Source organism: Bubalus kerabau, chromosome 12 (assembly GCF_029407905.1).
Source record: "Bubalus kerabau isolate K-KA32 ecotype Philippines breed swamp buffalo chromosome 12, PCC_UOA_SB_1v2, whole genome shotgun sequence".
Taxonomy (NCBI): Eukaryota; Metazoa; Chordata; class Mammalia; order Artiodactyla; family Bovidae; genus Bubalus; species Bubalus kerabau.
In genome coordinates, this window is record NC_073635.1 from 32,823,681 (window position 1) to 32,839,391 (window position 15,711).

General features: G+C 43.5%; 1 protein-coding gene across 1 annotated transcript in view; it reads right to left on the reverse strand.

The window, feature by feature from the left end:
- Positions 1-8,527: 8,527 nt before the first annotated feature.
- The window catches only part of POLR1D (RNA polymerase I and III subunit D), a 32,941-nt gene continuing 25,757 nt past the window's right edge, over positions 8,528-15,711 (reverse strand). The window contains exon 3 of the mRNA XM_055542488.1: positions 8,528-9,550. Coding sequence (XP_055398463.1) covers positions 9,286-9,550 — 265 coding nt within the window. The 3' untranslated portion in view covers positions 8,528-9,285. The remainder of the gene's footprint in view (positions 9,551-15,711) is intronic.

The following is a 15,711-nucleotide window of genomic DNA, read 5'->3' on the forward strand; positions in this document are numbered from 1 at the left end:
GCTTCCCTGGTGATGCAGTGATAAAGAATCTGCCTGCCAATGCAGGAGATCCAGGAGACTCAGGTTCGATCCTTGGGTCAGAAAGATCCCCCAGAGAAGGAAATGGCAACCCATTCCAGTATTCTTGCCTGGGAAATTTCATGGACAGAGGAGCCTGGTGGGCTACAGTCTATGGGGTCACAAAGAGTTGGGCATGACTTACAGCAACAAAACAATCTGTACCATCCTGCATTCCCCACTGGGTTTCTTTATGCGAAGAGGCAGGGTATTACAGGCCGAATGAATGGTCGAATAAGGCCCTAGCCAATCAGGTCTTGTACAGGGGCAGTCAGTGCCCAACAAGGCCCCCTGATGGCGAGGGTACTGTTTTCTCTTGGGTCATGTGTGTCTGGGTTTTAGATGGACTATTACCGGACTTTCTCTGACAGCTCATCCCATCCGTCCCTGGTCCCAGACCTGGAGCTTCACTTCAGGCAGGTGGACTCACTCTGTCTGGGGAGGTTTGTCCTCAGCTATCAATGTCATTCATTATCTTGTGCCCTTTGTCTATGGGGACCCCAGACTCTAGCTTGTCTCCCGTTGTGGAGAGTAGCCCCTAGTTTATGTAAGATGTCTCTTCCCAGGAGGGGTACAGGGCATTCAGGGACCTGCAGGAATGAATGGGTGAGTGTGTGCTGGTCCACTTTACCTTCGAGTGGCTGCAAATGCCCATTCTCAGGCCTCCCCTGATACCCCATCATTTTACAGCTCTTGGGACCAAGTTTGCCTGGTCTGGTGCTCAGAACTGAGCAAGTGGCACTGGTGCCGACTAAAAGTATATTTATAGCTTTTGTTATATCAACCTTCCCATTGATCATTTCAGATTCTCTTGATTCATTCTTATGAATTCAAGAACAACTCTTATGTTGTTTTAGGTCAACCTAGCTTTGTGCTCACTCACCTCATCTATGTTGTTATTGGCAAAATTATTACACTTCTATATGTTACAGGATCAAAAATACATATTGTTTCTTTCAATTGCTTTTCAAATAATTTAAGAGAGGAGAAAAGAGATGTATTTTTACTATATTTTATAATTACATAAAGTCATGTCTCTTTTGTGACCCCATGGACTGTAGCCTGCTGGGCTCCTCTGTCCATGGGATTTCCCAGGCAAGAATACTGAAGTGGATTGCCATTTCCTTCTCCAGGGAATCTTCCCAATCCACAAATCAAACCCATATCTCCTACACTGAAGGCATATGCTTTACCACTGAGCCATCTGAGAAGCCCCCTTATGTAAGTGAATAAATGTATATATACATATTTTAAGCTAAAATGTTTAAATGGAGGTTGGCAAATGGTTTCTGTAAAGAGCTATATAAATGTTTTAGACTCTAGGCCCACGTGGTCTCTCTTGCATACTCTTGGTTGTCTTATTTTTTCAAACCATTTAAAAACATAACAATTCTCAGAATAGGAAAGTATTCTCTCTATTACAAAGTATACATCTAATTCTCAGTTACCTGAAATAACCTCTCCCCTGAGCCCAACAAAAGCTTTAACATTGGATTTATAAAAATAGCACACTGTTTCATGTGTCATGTATTAGTTTCGTAACTTTTCCATTTGAGATGCACTACCTCCAAAATCACTGCAGACGGTGACTGCAGCCATGAAATTAAAAGACGCTTGCTCCTTGGAAGGAAAGTTATGACCAACCTAGATAGCATATTCAAAAGCAGAGACATTACTTTGCCAACAAAGGTCCATCTAGTCAAGGCTATGGTTTTTCCAGTGTTTTTCTCACATCCATGTATGGATGTGAGAGTTGGACTGTGAAGAAAGCTGAGCACTGAAGAATTGATGCTTTTGAAGTGTGGTGTTGGAGAAGACTCTTGAGAGTCCCTTGGACTGCAAGGAGATCCAACTAGTCCATTCTAAAGGAGATCAGCCCTGGGTGTTCTTTGGAAGGAATGATGCTAAAGCTGAAACTCCAGTACTTTGGCCACCTCGTGTGAAGAGTTGACTAATTGGAAAAGACTCTGATGCTGGGAGGGATTGGGGGCAGGAGGGAAAGGGGACAACAGAAGATGAGATGGCTGGATGGCATCACTGACTTGATGGATGTGAGTCTGAGTGAACTCCGGGAGTTGGTGATGGACAGGGAGGCCTGGTGTGCTGCGATTCATGGGGTCGCAAAGAGTTGGACACAACTGAGCGACTGAACTGAGCGACTGAACTGAACTGAACCTTCATTTTTACTGAGACTTTTTAGTTAAAATAGGTGAAGCACTCTCTACTTGGTTTATGTGACATTTACCAGTGCTCATTTATTTATGTGAATTCAAATTACCCTCTGGGGTCACTGCTTTTGGTGAAAAAATTATAGTGTGTGTGCCAAAAACAAACTCTCTCAATTTTTTTTTTTTGAGTTACTTGAAAATTTTTATTCTGGCCAAGATTTATATCCTCCGACCATCCTAAGTTTTTGTTTATTGGGTAATGTCTTTGTTTTGTCTTCTTTTTTGTTTGTTTGTTTTTTAAAAGATAGCTTTGCTATATCAGATTCTTGATTGACAGGTTTTTTTTTTTCCCCCTTTGGATTATGTTATCCCATTGCTTTTTGCCCTCCACTGTTGCTGATGAGAAGTCAATTGCTAATCTTTATTGAATTTCTTACAAATGGAAAGTCTTTTTTCTCTTGCAACCTCAAGATTTTCACCTTGTATTTGCCTTTCAGCCTTTTTTTTCAAACTGTCACATATCTCTTTGTGGATTTCTTTGTGGAATTTGTGGAGCTTTCTGAATGTGTAGTGTTTTCAATAAATTAGGAATGATTTCAACCATTATATCTTCACATATGTTTTCTTTCTCCTTCTTTTCTGATATTTCTCTTACATGTATCTTTTTTTTTTTATTCATAAGGTTCCAGTCATTGCTGATTTTATTTATTTTTTAATTTTATTTTATTTTTAAACTTTACATAATTGTATTAGTTTTGCCAAATATCGAAATGAATCCGCCACAGGTATACATGTGTTCCCCATCCTGAACCCTCCTCCCTCCTCCCTCCCCATTCCATCCCTCTGGGTCGTCCCAGTGCACCAGTCCCAAGCATCCAGTATCGTGCATCGAACCTGGACTGGCAACTTGTTTCATACATGATATTTTACATGTTTCAATGCCATTCTCCCATATCTTCCTGCCCTCTCCCTCTCTCTCAGAGTCCATAAGACTGTTCTATACATCAGTGTCTCTTTTGCTGTCTCGTACACAGGGTTATTGCTACCATCTTTCTAAATTCCATATATATGCGTTAGTATACTGTATTGGTGTTTTTCTTTCTGGCTTACTTCACTCTGTATAATAGGCTCCAGTTTCATCCACCTCATTAGAACTGATTCAAATGTATTCTTTTTAATGGCTGAGTAATACTCCATTGTGTATATGTACCACAGCTTTCTTATCCATTCATCTGCTGATGGACATCTAGGTTGCTTCCATGTCCTGGCTATTATAAACAGTGCTGCGATGAACATTGGGGTACACGTGTCTCTTTCCCTTCTGGTTTCCTCAGTGTGTATGCCCAGCAGTGGGATTGCTGGATCATAAGGCAGTTCTATTTCCAGTTTTTTAAGGAATCTCCACACTGTTCTCCATAGTGGCTGTACTAGTTTGCATTTCCACCAACAGTGTAAGAGGGTTCCCTTTTTTCCACACCCTCTCCAGCATTTATTACTTGTAGACTTTTGGATCGCAGCCACTCTGACTGGTGTGAAATGGTATCTCATAGTGGTTTTGATTTGCATTTCTCTGATAATGAGTGATGTTGAGCATCTTTTCATGTGTTTGTTAGCCATCTGTATGTCTTCTTTGGAGAAATGTCTATTTAGTTCTTTGGCCCATTTTTTGATTGGGTCATTTATTTTTCTGGAGTTGAGCTGTAGGAGTTGCTTGTATATTCTCGAGATTAGTTGTTTGTCAGTTGCTTCATTTGCTATTATCTTCTCCCATTCTGAAGGCTGTCTTTTCACCTTGCTAATAGTTTCCTTTGATGTGCAGAAGCTTTTAAGGTTAATTAGGTCCCATTTGTTTATTTTTGCTTTTATTTCCAATATTCTGGGAGGTGGGTCATAGAGGATCCTGCTGTGATGTATGTCAGAGAGTGTTTTGCCTATGTTCTCCTCTAGGAGTTTTATAGTTTCTGGTCTTACGTTTAGATCTTTAATCCATTTTGAGTTTATTTTTGTGTATGGTGTTAGAAAGTGTTCTAGTTTCATTCTTTTACAAGTGGTTGACCAGATTTCCCAGCACCACTTGTTAAAGAGATTGTCTTTAATCCATTGTATATTCTTGCCTCCTTTGTCAAAGATAAGGTGTCCATATGTGCGTGGATTTATCTCTGGGCTTTCTATTTTGTTCCATTGATCTATATTTCTGTCTTTGTGCCAGTACCATACTGTCTTGATGACTGTGGCTTTGTAGTAGAGCCTGAAGTCAGGTAGGTTGATTCCTCCAGTTCCATTCTTCTTTCTCAAGATCGCTTTGGCTATTCGAGGTTTTTTGTATTTCCATACAAATTGTGAAATTATTTGTTCTAGCTCTGTGAAGAATGCTGTTGGTAGCTTGATAGGGATTGCATTGAATCTATAGATTGCTTTGGGTAGTATACTCATTTTCACTATATTGATTCTTCCAATCCATGAACATGGCATATTTCTCCATCTGTTAGTGTCCTCTTTGATTTCTTTCACCAGTGTTTTATAGTTTTCTATATATAGGTCTTTAGTTTCTTTAGGTAGATATATTCCTAAGTATTTTATTCTTTCCATTGCAATGGTGAATGGAATTGTTTCCTTAATTTCTCTTTCTGTTTTCTCATTATTAGTGTATAGGAATGCAAGTGATTTCTGTGTGTTGATTTTATATCCTGCAACTTTACTATAGTCATTGATTAGTTCTAGTAATTTTCTGGTGGAGTCTTTAGGGTTTTCTATGTAGAGGATCATCTTACATGCATCTTGATGTACTTAATGGCATTCCACATTTCTTGAGGCTCTATTCATTTTTCTTCATTCTTTTTTTCCTCTTTGTTCTTTGGCTTGCAAAGTCTCTGTCAACTTCAGGTTTGTAAATTGTTCTGCAAGAATTTGGTCCTCTCTAGTTAATTTTTCATTTCAATTGTACTTTTTAAGTCCAGAATTTTTATTTGGTTCTTTAAAAGTTTGTATCTCTTTATTGGTACTAGCTATTTGATGTAACATTGTCAGCATACCTTCCTTTATTTTGTAAACCATGGTTTCCACTAGTTATTTGAACACACTGTATTTATAACTACTTGAAGTCTCCATTAACTGTTAAATCCAACATCTGGTCACTCTCACGGGCAATTTGTGTTGTCGGCTTCCCCCGCCCACCACCACCCCCCCCCACCATGTATAAGTCATGTTTTTCTGTTTCTTTGTATGTCTCATACATTTTGTTGGAAATTGGACATTTTAGATAGTTTAGGATAGAAATTCTGGGTTCTGGTCCCCCCTTCCATTTACTTGATTGCTTAAGTGAAAGTGAAGTGAAGTCACTCAGTCATGTTTGACTCTTTGCGACCCCGTGGACTGTAGCCCACCAGGCTCCTCCGTCCATGGGATTCTCCAGGCAAGAATACTGGAGTGGGTTGCCATTTCCTTCTCCATTGCTTGTTTAGTGACTTTTATTTCAGTGAAGTCTATTTTACACAAACACATGGAGTGTTAAACCTTTGATGTTGCTTCTCAACCAATGGTGTGCAGCCTTGAGTGTGCCCAGCTGCCCTGGATGACAGTGCATTGGCAGGGCTTCTTTTTGGCTGTCTTTTCCCCTGATCGCACCTAGCTGTTAAGCTCCACAACTTGTAGGATAATTGCTCTATTGTTTTCAACAATGCTCTAAGGCATCAGTTGTTCCAGAGACTAAACCAAATAGTTCCTGAGATCAGTGTTTGATATTTGTTATTATCCTAGGAGAGCTACTCCCAGCGCCCCGCTCCCACCCCAAGTTCTCTACTGCAAACTAACAATCTTCAGTTTAGCTTCTGTCTTCAACAAATCTACCAATATCCTCTTATTTCTCACCACAATCTCCAGTTTTTGAATGCATCATTACGCGCGAACTTCTCCATGTTCTTTGGCAAACAAAGTCAGTTTCTCTGGGAAGAGGCTAGGAGCTATCTGTTTATAGCCTGTTTCCTCCTCCAGAAAAATCTCTGAGCCAGGGCTCTGGAACTGGGAAGTGGTATATGGACAGTGATGTGCTTCTATCTGTTATACCCCCACCTTAGGAACTGAGCAGGAGGCGGAGGTGGGTGCAGTGGCTTCAGGTCTTCTTAACGTGGAAACAACTGTCTCATGAGCCGGGGCGAGGGTGATCAGGGACTCAGAACTCCCAGTGGCTTTGTGACCGATAGAGTCTGTGTCCCAATGGGAACCAGATGGGAGGAGGCAGCCTCATCTCCTGGCCACTCTTGCTCAGAACTTAGTCTCAACAACGGGTGTCTGGGGACACGATGAGAAATGCTGGCATCCCGCCCTCTGGGAGAACAGCCTACATGCTGGGGGCAGAGCGAGATTTGTGTTCTGGGCCGCGCAAGTCTGGAGTGGGGTTTCTGTGCCACTGAACTGGGAGAGGGGAGGGAGTGGGTGTGATTAAAAAACCAGACTATCACTATTACTATATCTTTGTTGACTTATACAAAAAAGTGTATGTGCTGCAGTGCCCTTAGTATCATTTCTGGAGACTTTAAATAATTGTTTCTTAGATAGTTTTCACTGGGAGCCCCTCTGCAGAAGTCCTCATCCTGTCATCCTAGAAGTGCACCCCCCACCAACTTACTTTTTCGCTTTTGTCAAAAGTCATTGTAACATACATGTACAGTCGGTTTCTGGACTCTCCGTCTGTTCCAGTGATCTGTTTGTCCATTTTGATGTCAATGCCACATTCTCCAAATTACTGTAAATTTATAATAAGCCTCGAAGTGAGATAGAGCAAGTCCTCCAGCGTTGTTTTTTTTTTTTTTTCCAAAATGGTTTTGGTTACTCTAGGTCCTTTGCAGTCCCATCTAAATTTTAGAGAAAACTTATTAAAACTTGCTAGGTTTTAAAATTGCAGTTGAATTGGATTGTATGCTTATTGTCAACAATCTGGGATGGTATAGGGGGTGACAGGGAGGTTCCAGAGGGGAAACACGTATATACTTACGGCTGATTAATGTTGTTGTATGGCAGAAGCCATCACAGTGTTGTAAAGCATTATCCTCCAATTAAAAAAAAATTAAAAAAAAATTAAAAACATCAATCTAGAAAAGAAATGAAAAATTTTATTCAAGCCGAATTCAGGATTATAACCCAGGAACAACCTCTCAGCTCTGAGATCTATTTTGCCCATCAGAGGTCAAAGCATAGGTGTATAGGTTTTTCAGAGAAAAGTAAAAAGTGAAAGTGTTAGTCACTCAGTTGTGTCTGACTCTTTTTCGATCTCATGGACTGTAGCCCTCCAGGCTCCTCTGCCCATGGGATTCTCTAGGCAAGAACACTGGAGTGGGTTGCCATGCCCTTCTCCAGGGGATCTTCCCAACCCAGGGATCAAACCTGCATCTCCTGCATTGCAGACAGATTCTTTACCCACTGAGCCACCTGGGAAGCCCTGATGAAAGTTTTAAAGACTCTAATAAAAATTTCAGAAGTGGGGTGGAGGTTTTTAAGGGGAAAATGGTTTTGAGGAATGCTTGTCCTTTAACAGCTGTCTGAGAAAGGTAAGTGTGATGAGGCTGAAGCACTTCCTTTACTGTCGAGGGGAAGAACATGCTTATCATGATCATCCCCTTTTTCAGAACAATGAGCTTGCCAGTGTGCTCTAACTTCAGGGCACATAGACAAATGAGAGAGTTCAACTTTTACTTAATTAGAAGTGTTTAAAAACCACAACTCTGTGCTGTCTCTAATAGATGTTTAAGTACAAAACATTTCAAATTTAGCACAAATGATACAGGCTAATGTGTAACTGGACTTGGATAAAGTCATATGAACCAAACCGTCCCTTTTCAGTGTTTGAGAGGAAAGGGTGTTTGTACAAAGTCATGGGGGTGAGGCTGGGTTCTCGGGGAACAGGGCTGTGCAGAAGCTTTGGGTCTGAGCCCCAGGCTTTGGACTCAGAGCAGGCTGAACAGGTGTGGCAGGCGGCTCTGCGGCGGGGGCAGAGTGGGTCCGTTGAACACCCTGAAGCTGACTTTGCGGACGGTCTCCTTTCTAGCACTTAGAAAGGGCTTTTTTCTGCTGCTGGGAAGCAGGGAGCAGGGCTGCGTCAAGTGATTATCTGGGAGCAGCCAGGCATAAGCTCAGATGCTTTGGGAGGTGGGAGGTGGTGTGAACAGAGATTCTTCTTCCTTTCGTGGATGGGGGAAGAGCGTGCTTGGTGACATTTTTCTGAGTATAAAAGGAAGAATACAGGTGTGAGTAATGATAACTGTATGTTAAAAACAGAGCCACACTGATATTGAAAAAAACAGAAAAAAGGCATTGTAAACACACTTTTATTTAAAATTCAGATTTCTGAAACAACTGTACAACACCTAAGAATGGCATCGTACGTCTTTAGCTAAATAAGACATAGCACGGAAATAATAGGAATTTTAACTTTAGAAGGTTCTTTTAAAAGCACCACTTAAAACGTACATATTGTTCTATCTCAGGAATGAGTTTGAAAATGCACAAGGAAAGAGAGAGTTTTTTAACCCCTGGTTATTGATGGTGGGGGGAGGCGCTAAATTCAAAAGGATTTTGAGATTTTCCTACGTTGTTCATTTAAAGGTCAATGGGTGCAGAGCTCTCAAGAATTTCTGGGTAAATAAGGGCTACAGCTTTTCATAAATATGGTCACTGGCCAGGTTTCTAAAATCATCACCCCTAAAAAGTATAGGATCGACAAGTATCTTTCTGTTTTGAGAAATTCTGAGAAAAGACCACAAGTGCAGCACATCAAAAAACAAAAACAAAAACTGGAACTAGTTTTAATAATCTCCAAAAACTTGTAAGTTCTAGATTTATTTTGAAACCAACTTCCAAACAAGACAGAAGAAAACCCAGACGAATGTATATTACACCGCCGAAGCCGCTTAAACCTGCCAGGACGTCGCTGTGCTCCTTCCTTCGTGGAGCCTCGGGTGACTATCCGCCATCAGGACGGAGGCCCTGCTGTAAACCCGTCCTGGTGTCTCCGCACCACCCCAGGCCCGGGCACTGGGAGGGTCTCGCTGGGCCCCGGGCCCCCACCTCACCGCTTGCTGGACCGCGACTGCGATTTCTCGTGGCCACCCCGCTTCCCCCGCTTCCCAGGCGGCGAGCGCCGGGTGTGGACGCTGTGCTTGTACGGGTGAGACCGGTGCTTCTGGCGCCCTTCCTCCTTCTGGCTCTGGCTTTTCGCCGGTTCCTTGCTGTCCTCTTTTTGTTCATGGTCTTGCTCTTTGTGGGAGGGCAGGGTGTTCTTAATTGTGTTAATTAGAAATCTTTTATTTGTCCCGGCAAGAGGACACTTCATCCTGGGGGCAAAGAGAGAACAATCACAAATCAAATGTGGACTCCAGAGCCGAACCCTCCCATCAGGGCCTGTGCCAAAAAATCTTGCTTCCCCGGAGTCAAGTTTCTGAATTTGTTCAGCTTTCCTTGCATGCCACCTAGTGTAAACTCCGAGTACAAGGGGGAAAACCCAGAACACTGAGAATTCCCAGACAGACTGGCTGGACCCTGTCTGAAGACCTTGACCCTGTCTTCCAGGCTGGGACTAATTAAGCCAAGGAATACACACAATGTGTGTACAGGTACTGACCACAACACACATCACCTGAGTCATTTAATTCCTTTTTTAAATTCCTGAGTCATTTATCTCCTTTACCGTAACACCTGATTTGACTAGGCATTAACTCAAAATGCAGATTTATGTTTATGGTGGCCCGCTTTTAAATATCAAAGAATAGGGGTAAATCCCTCTGTGAGGAACAAAAAAAGTATCTCCTGCTATACCCTGAATACTGGATCTACATGATCTACTCTAGAAATAAAAAAATAATAATCTAAAGAGTCTATTAAAATGCAATAACCACCTTTTACCCTCTGAAAAACTCAGTTTCTAATTAAGGACTTTCTGTTTCAGAACCCTGCTCTGCCAGGGAGCTCTGGCCACACATCTCCCCTCCAGGCGAACTTCTGGGCCATGTACATGTCAGGGACTTCATGATTCAAGTTCACCCAGGAGGAAGGATGTCACTGATCATATCATTAATTTACATGTTGACACATATTTACATATGCAGTATTTGTTTTTCAGGTGTAGCCAATCTTTCATTTGGCTACACAAACAAAAACCGCACACAGTGAAAACTTGAACCTCTCTCTTGGCCTTGAGCTCTGGTCTGTAACATAGTAATTAATTTTGCTGAATCTCATCACCAGTTTTTCTTCTGCAACGAACTCATACAATGCGGTGCACACATGTGCTCTGGGGTCACACTGTCTATCAGAGTGGACCTTGGGCATGTCAGATCATCTCCCTGTTGCCCATTCTCTGTTAAATGGGGACCATCATAGTGACCGAGTTAGAGGGCAGGTTGATGGAGGCTGAATGTGCGCTCACAACAATGCCTGGTAGGTAACAGGCACTCAGTAGAGGTTTGCTCTGGTGCATACCCTAGCCCTTCGGCTTCACTGGCTTTGGGATCCTGAGAGTTACCAGATACCTCTGTGCTTCAGTTTTCTATTTGTTAACAGAATCACCCATCTATTGCAGGAGTTGAGTGAGATAACCCACGAAGCACTTAGCACAGTGCCTGGCATAGAGCAAATTCCTGATAAATGGTACCTGTGTGTCTGTGATTTCTTATGCATGATTCCAAAATTTGAAAACCAAGTCCTTTTTTGGACACAACTTATTTGGCAGCCAGACCTGACCTAATCTGACGCTGGGCACTTATTTCTAGTCTGTGTCCCCTTTGGGGTAACATTCATTTGCTTTGCTGGGGAGATGACTGTGTGCTGAACACATACCATGGGGGTAGTTGTCGTGCACGCTGTCTGTGCTAAGGTACCTTTCTAAGAAACTTCTCTGGATCTGAGGGCTTTAAACAAGGGACTGTGGACCCTTCTTATTACTATTCATTATAGTAATAATGTAAAGTAATGTTATTACTGTTCATTCTCCTTTCATGAAAGAGAATATATATAGCACTCAAATTCATATATTCAGGATTTGTCCAGGATGGAAACTCAAGACAACTAAGTCTCAAATCACCTGAGATAGTAAGTTAATTAAGAACATAGCAGAATATCTGATGTCTCTCAATGAAAAAAAAATTATTAAAAAAAAAAAACCTTGAGCCATCAAGAAAAAAATAAGATATTTTACAGAAATGTTCATAAAAATGGTTACAGTTTTAAAGTTTTGGTGCTTAAAATGGTTAAGCTTCTATATCTGCAAGCGTCACTCTCCAGGACACCTCAATTCTCCACTGATGTCAGAGCCAGTGGGCCAGTGGGCATGACCTCTGAGCTTGTTATCTGCATTTCCTAATGACCCGTAAACTCCATATATAGGTACTCCTCAGATACAATAACACTGGAGGCTGGAGTGATGTGTGATCTCAAAGGGCCCTTCCTGTTTGGAGTGTCTCATGTTCTCTACGTTTGTTGACCCTTTGGAAAATGACCGTTCTCTCCTTCACCACATTAGGAAATTATTTCATTGCTCTCTGACTTCTTGTGTCTCAGCTCTCTTTTAGTGCCACTTTTTCTGTATTTGAGATGACACGATATGCTAGTCTTAGATCCTCAACTGTCCTGAAGCCTCTTCCATGTCAGCATTGCGGGGAAAGTGTGAGCCCTGGGGCGTGGGCACAGGCCTGGCTGCTGGGCGCAGGCCTGGCTGCTGGGCGTGTCTGCAGCGGCTCTGTCACTGGCTGTGCCGGGGATGAAGGTGGGGGCCACGGGGTGTGCAGCTGCTTTCCTGAGGAGCTGTGACCCCACAATGTCAACCTTCTCACCCTGGCTGGTTACTCTTATTTTTGGTTCATTTTTGATTTTAGAAAGTTATACTAGCTCACATGGGGAGAGCCAGATTTAAGGTGCTAACAACATAAATGGATATGAAATTCTATAAATAGAATGAGATGCGTTAAAACTGCTTTAGAAAGTACCCATGACAGCAGCGTCAGACTCAAGACCTGGCGTTCTATCCATGTTAAACCAAAAAGTGAAGCAACTTCCTTCTGCTTTCAAAGCTGCTGATGCAGAGCCTGAGAGGAGGGGTCTCGCCTGCCCTGGCAGAGACTGAGATGGACCGAGGCCAGGAGTGTCAGCTCTTCAGCCTGCTCTCCCCATTTCCCAAGTAGGCGTGCTACGGAACGTCCTTCACAAAAATGAGGCACTTTCTCCTGGCAGTAATCAGACTCCACTCATGAAAAACAGTCAACTGTTTTTCATGATTGTTTTGTTTTGTTTTTCATGACAGCCTTGTTTCAAACAAGTGCAGAGAACAGCAGGGGGAAGATAAATGTTTTTTTTTTCTTTCTGATTTTAATACTTTGGACAGAGGTAGTAATATCCAACACTCTGCAGACGTAGAGCTGCCATGTCAATTTCTAAAAGACTTTCATGAATGTGACCCATCGAATAAGTGGTACGTGACCACTCGCCAGTGAGAACCAGGAGGGTGGAGACCATACTGACGGGCAATTCCTGTCACCAGCGTCGCCTCCCTCCATCTCTCCCGCCATTGCCTCTCTGACAGATGCACAGGAGGCTGCACGCTTGTGGGTCCTGAGCTGGGAGGGCATGGAGCCTGGACGGGAACCAGGGCTCTGACTCCAGAGTCCATCCTTCCGGCACGACCCCAGTTAGTAGCCAGCAGGGGGGTCCTCCCTTCGGGACAGATGCATAGAAACTGATAGTATGTGGCGTCGGGTGGGCTCGAGACCCTGGCCGTGCGGGAGCCCAGGTGAGTCTGACACAGACGAGGAGGGGGCGCAGAACGCCCTGGACACACGTGACTTGGAGATCTGCGAATGCGTCAGGCCGGGGGAGATGATGGTGGTTCTTTCTCTGTTTAGGGAAGCAGAGCCTTGGGGTCAGGGAGGCGGGCTCCATGCCTTGTACCCTGATCCAGTCCTTTGTTTTGCTGCCAAAGCCCTTCCCATGCAGGCACACAGCATTTTATCTTCCATTCTGCACTTTTCTTTGTATGCTTGCGAGTAATGCAGAGTAATTAAGGATGAGCAGTGCAGCTATAGGGATTATAACACTCTACTAGAACTTCTCAGGCGGCTGAGGCATTTGATTGCCAGATTAGCACCTGTGGCACCGTGGGCGGTTATGGTGAATGTGGCGCCTTAGGCGAGCTGAGTTGTTACCAACTGCAGGCTCAAGATCCAGGATCACCTGGCTCCTTGGGCTGTGGCGATTGTAGCTGGGCTTCTTTCTGCGGCTGTTACCTCAGACGTACATCTGAAAGCACGCAAAGGAGGTGCAGAATGGAAAATAAAATGCTGTATGGGAAGGGCTTTGGCAGCAAAACAAAGGACTGGATCAGGGTACAATGCATGGAGCCCGCCTCCCTGACCCCATGGCCCTGCTTCCCTAAACAGAGGAAGAACCACCATCATCTCCCATGGCCTGATGCACTTCACAGATCTCCAAGTCACGTGTGTCCAGGGTGTTCTGTGCCCCTGTCCTCGTCTGTGTCAGACTCACCTGGGCTCCCGCAGGGCCAGTGTTCCGAGCCTACCCGACGCCACATACCATCTTCTGTGCGTCTGTCCCAAAGGGAGCAGCCCTGGCGACCAGCGTGCTGACAGCTTTTCTGTAATGAGGTAGGTTTTCAATACACTCCGCCTCCAACACTACACCTAAAAGTAATGACTAGCCGACACATATGTGCATCTGTATCTGCAGTATTGATTTCTAAAAATCGGAGGCTCTTTCATGTGTAAGGCATTATGCTAGGTCCTGCAGCAAAAATACATCCCAGGCTGCCTATGTTTGAGGCGATGGCTAGGAGGGACAGAAGGTGGGACAAGGAGAGGGTCAGAGCAGGGGTGTGAGCAGCGGGGGCTCTGGAACGTACGACAGGGCATGGCCCCTGGGCCCCTGCTCCCTCAGCCATACAGGTCGTCTCCGCCACTGTGTGAGCTGACGGTCGCTCCTTCGGGGCTCCCCACCCACTTTCGTAACCAGGCAGGAAGGGGGGTGAACGTGGGAGGCAGGGGCGGGATGCCCAGCGTCCTGTGTGCTAACAGACGACAACCACTGGGCCCAGGACGAGGAGGGGCAGTGCTGGTCCCCTCAGACGTTTAAATGAATAAAGACACTGCGTGACTGGCTCAAGGCCGGGGAAATGATTCGCTACTGACATAAAATATCAGAAAATGTAGGAGTGCTCACCCATGTCACCAGATTGACCCCAAGCGAAACAGAAAAGCACCCAAAATATCATTCCCCTTAAAACAACTGCGTTATGAAAACTGGAGAATCGTTTTCTGTCAAATCCAACCTTTGGGACTTTTTGTAGCAAAGTACAAGCCTCTCCATGTCTAAGGCGGAAGTTACCTGGGCACTGGACTCGATTATTACACTGGGCTAGGATCAGCCAAAGTGAATGGGACCAAATAAATACAGCTTTGTAGAACATGAAGCTGAGCAAATTTCTGAAATTTGTGCTTATAAATTCCTTTATGTTGACTGAAAGGAAGTCACACGGGCCAATACTTCAGCTTCTCTAAGGCGTCTGTCAAGAACAGCTTCTCAAGAGATTCTTTTTGCTGAAATATGTCCAAGGAAGTACATAGCACCAAATGGTTTCTTTCTTTATGATATAAAAAAAAGTTCATCCCACTTGCATTTTCTCTAGTTCAGCAATCTCTTTCTGGCAACAGCTCAACTGCCTCACTTGAGATCTCTCTTACGGAATATCCAAGAGGAAAAAAAGAGTGTCACTTGCTCTAGTTCTATTTTAAATTTTAGAGCAAATGTAAAAACCTTATAGATGCTTAGAAAAGCAGACCACCGCCCACCAGTAGTTGACCAGTTGCTCCTTTTGGGTATCTGCTATAATGATTACATACATACAGATTGATCCACACTCGATCTTTGCAGTTTATTATATCACTGCATCCATAAAAACGTAAGAATGGATTTCTGAAAGATAACAGCTTAAAAAAATAATAGCAGTACTATAATCACAGCTAAACAGAAGTCAACATCAATTCCTTGTATCATTACATACCTTTTGTTTCAATGAGTCTGGATAAGAATGCAGACAAGGTTACACTTAGAGTTGTCTCAGATCTATTAATTCATGGGGTACTCCTCCTCCCTTTTTGCCATGGAATTCATTTGTTTAAGCAACTGGTTTGTTTGTCCTGTAGAATTCCTCATATTTTTCATTTCTGTAATTTTATCTCTATAGTCATTGAGTATGTTCCTCTGACCTCTATTTCCTGCCAACTAGTAGTTCTCACTAGAGACTTGATCAGATTCAGGTTCTTTACAAGGATGTCTCATAGTGGTGGTACTCTCTTCCTATTGCACCTTTCTGTGGTATAAGGATCGATGGATGAGTCCAGTGTCATCAGCCTGACCCACTCATCAGAAGGTTCCCCATCAGCTTCTCCTCTGATAGATTTAGCAAGTCATAGACAGAGCTTTGCCTAGATTC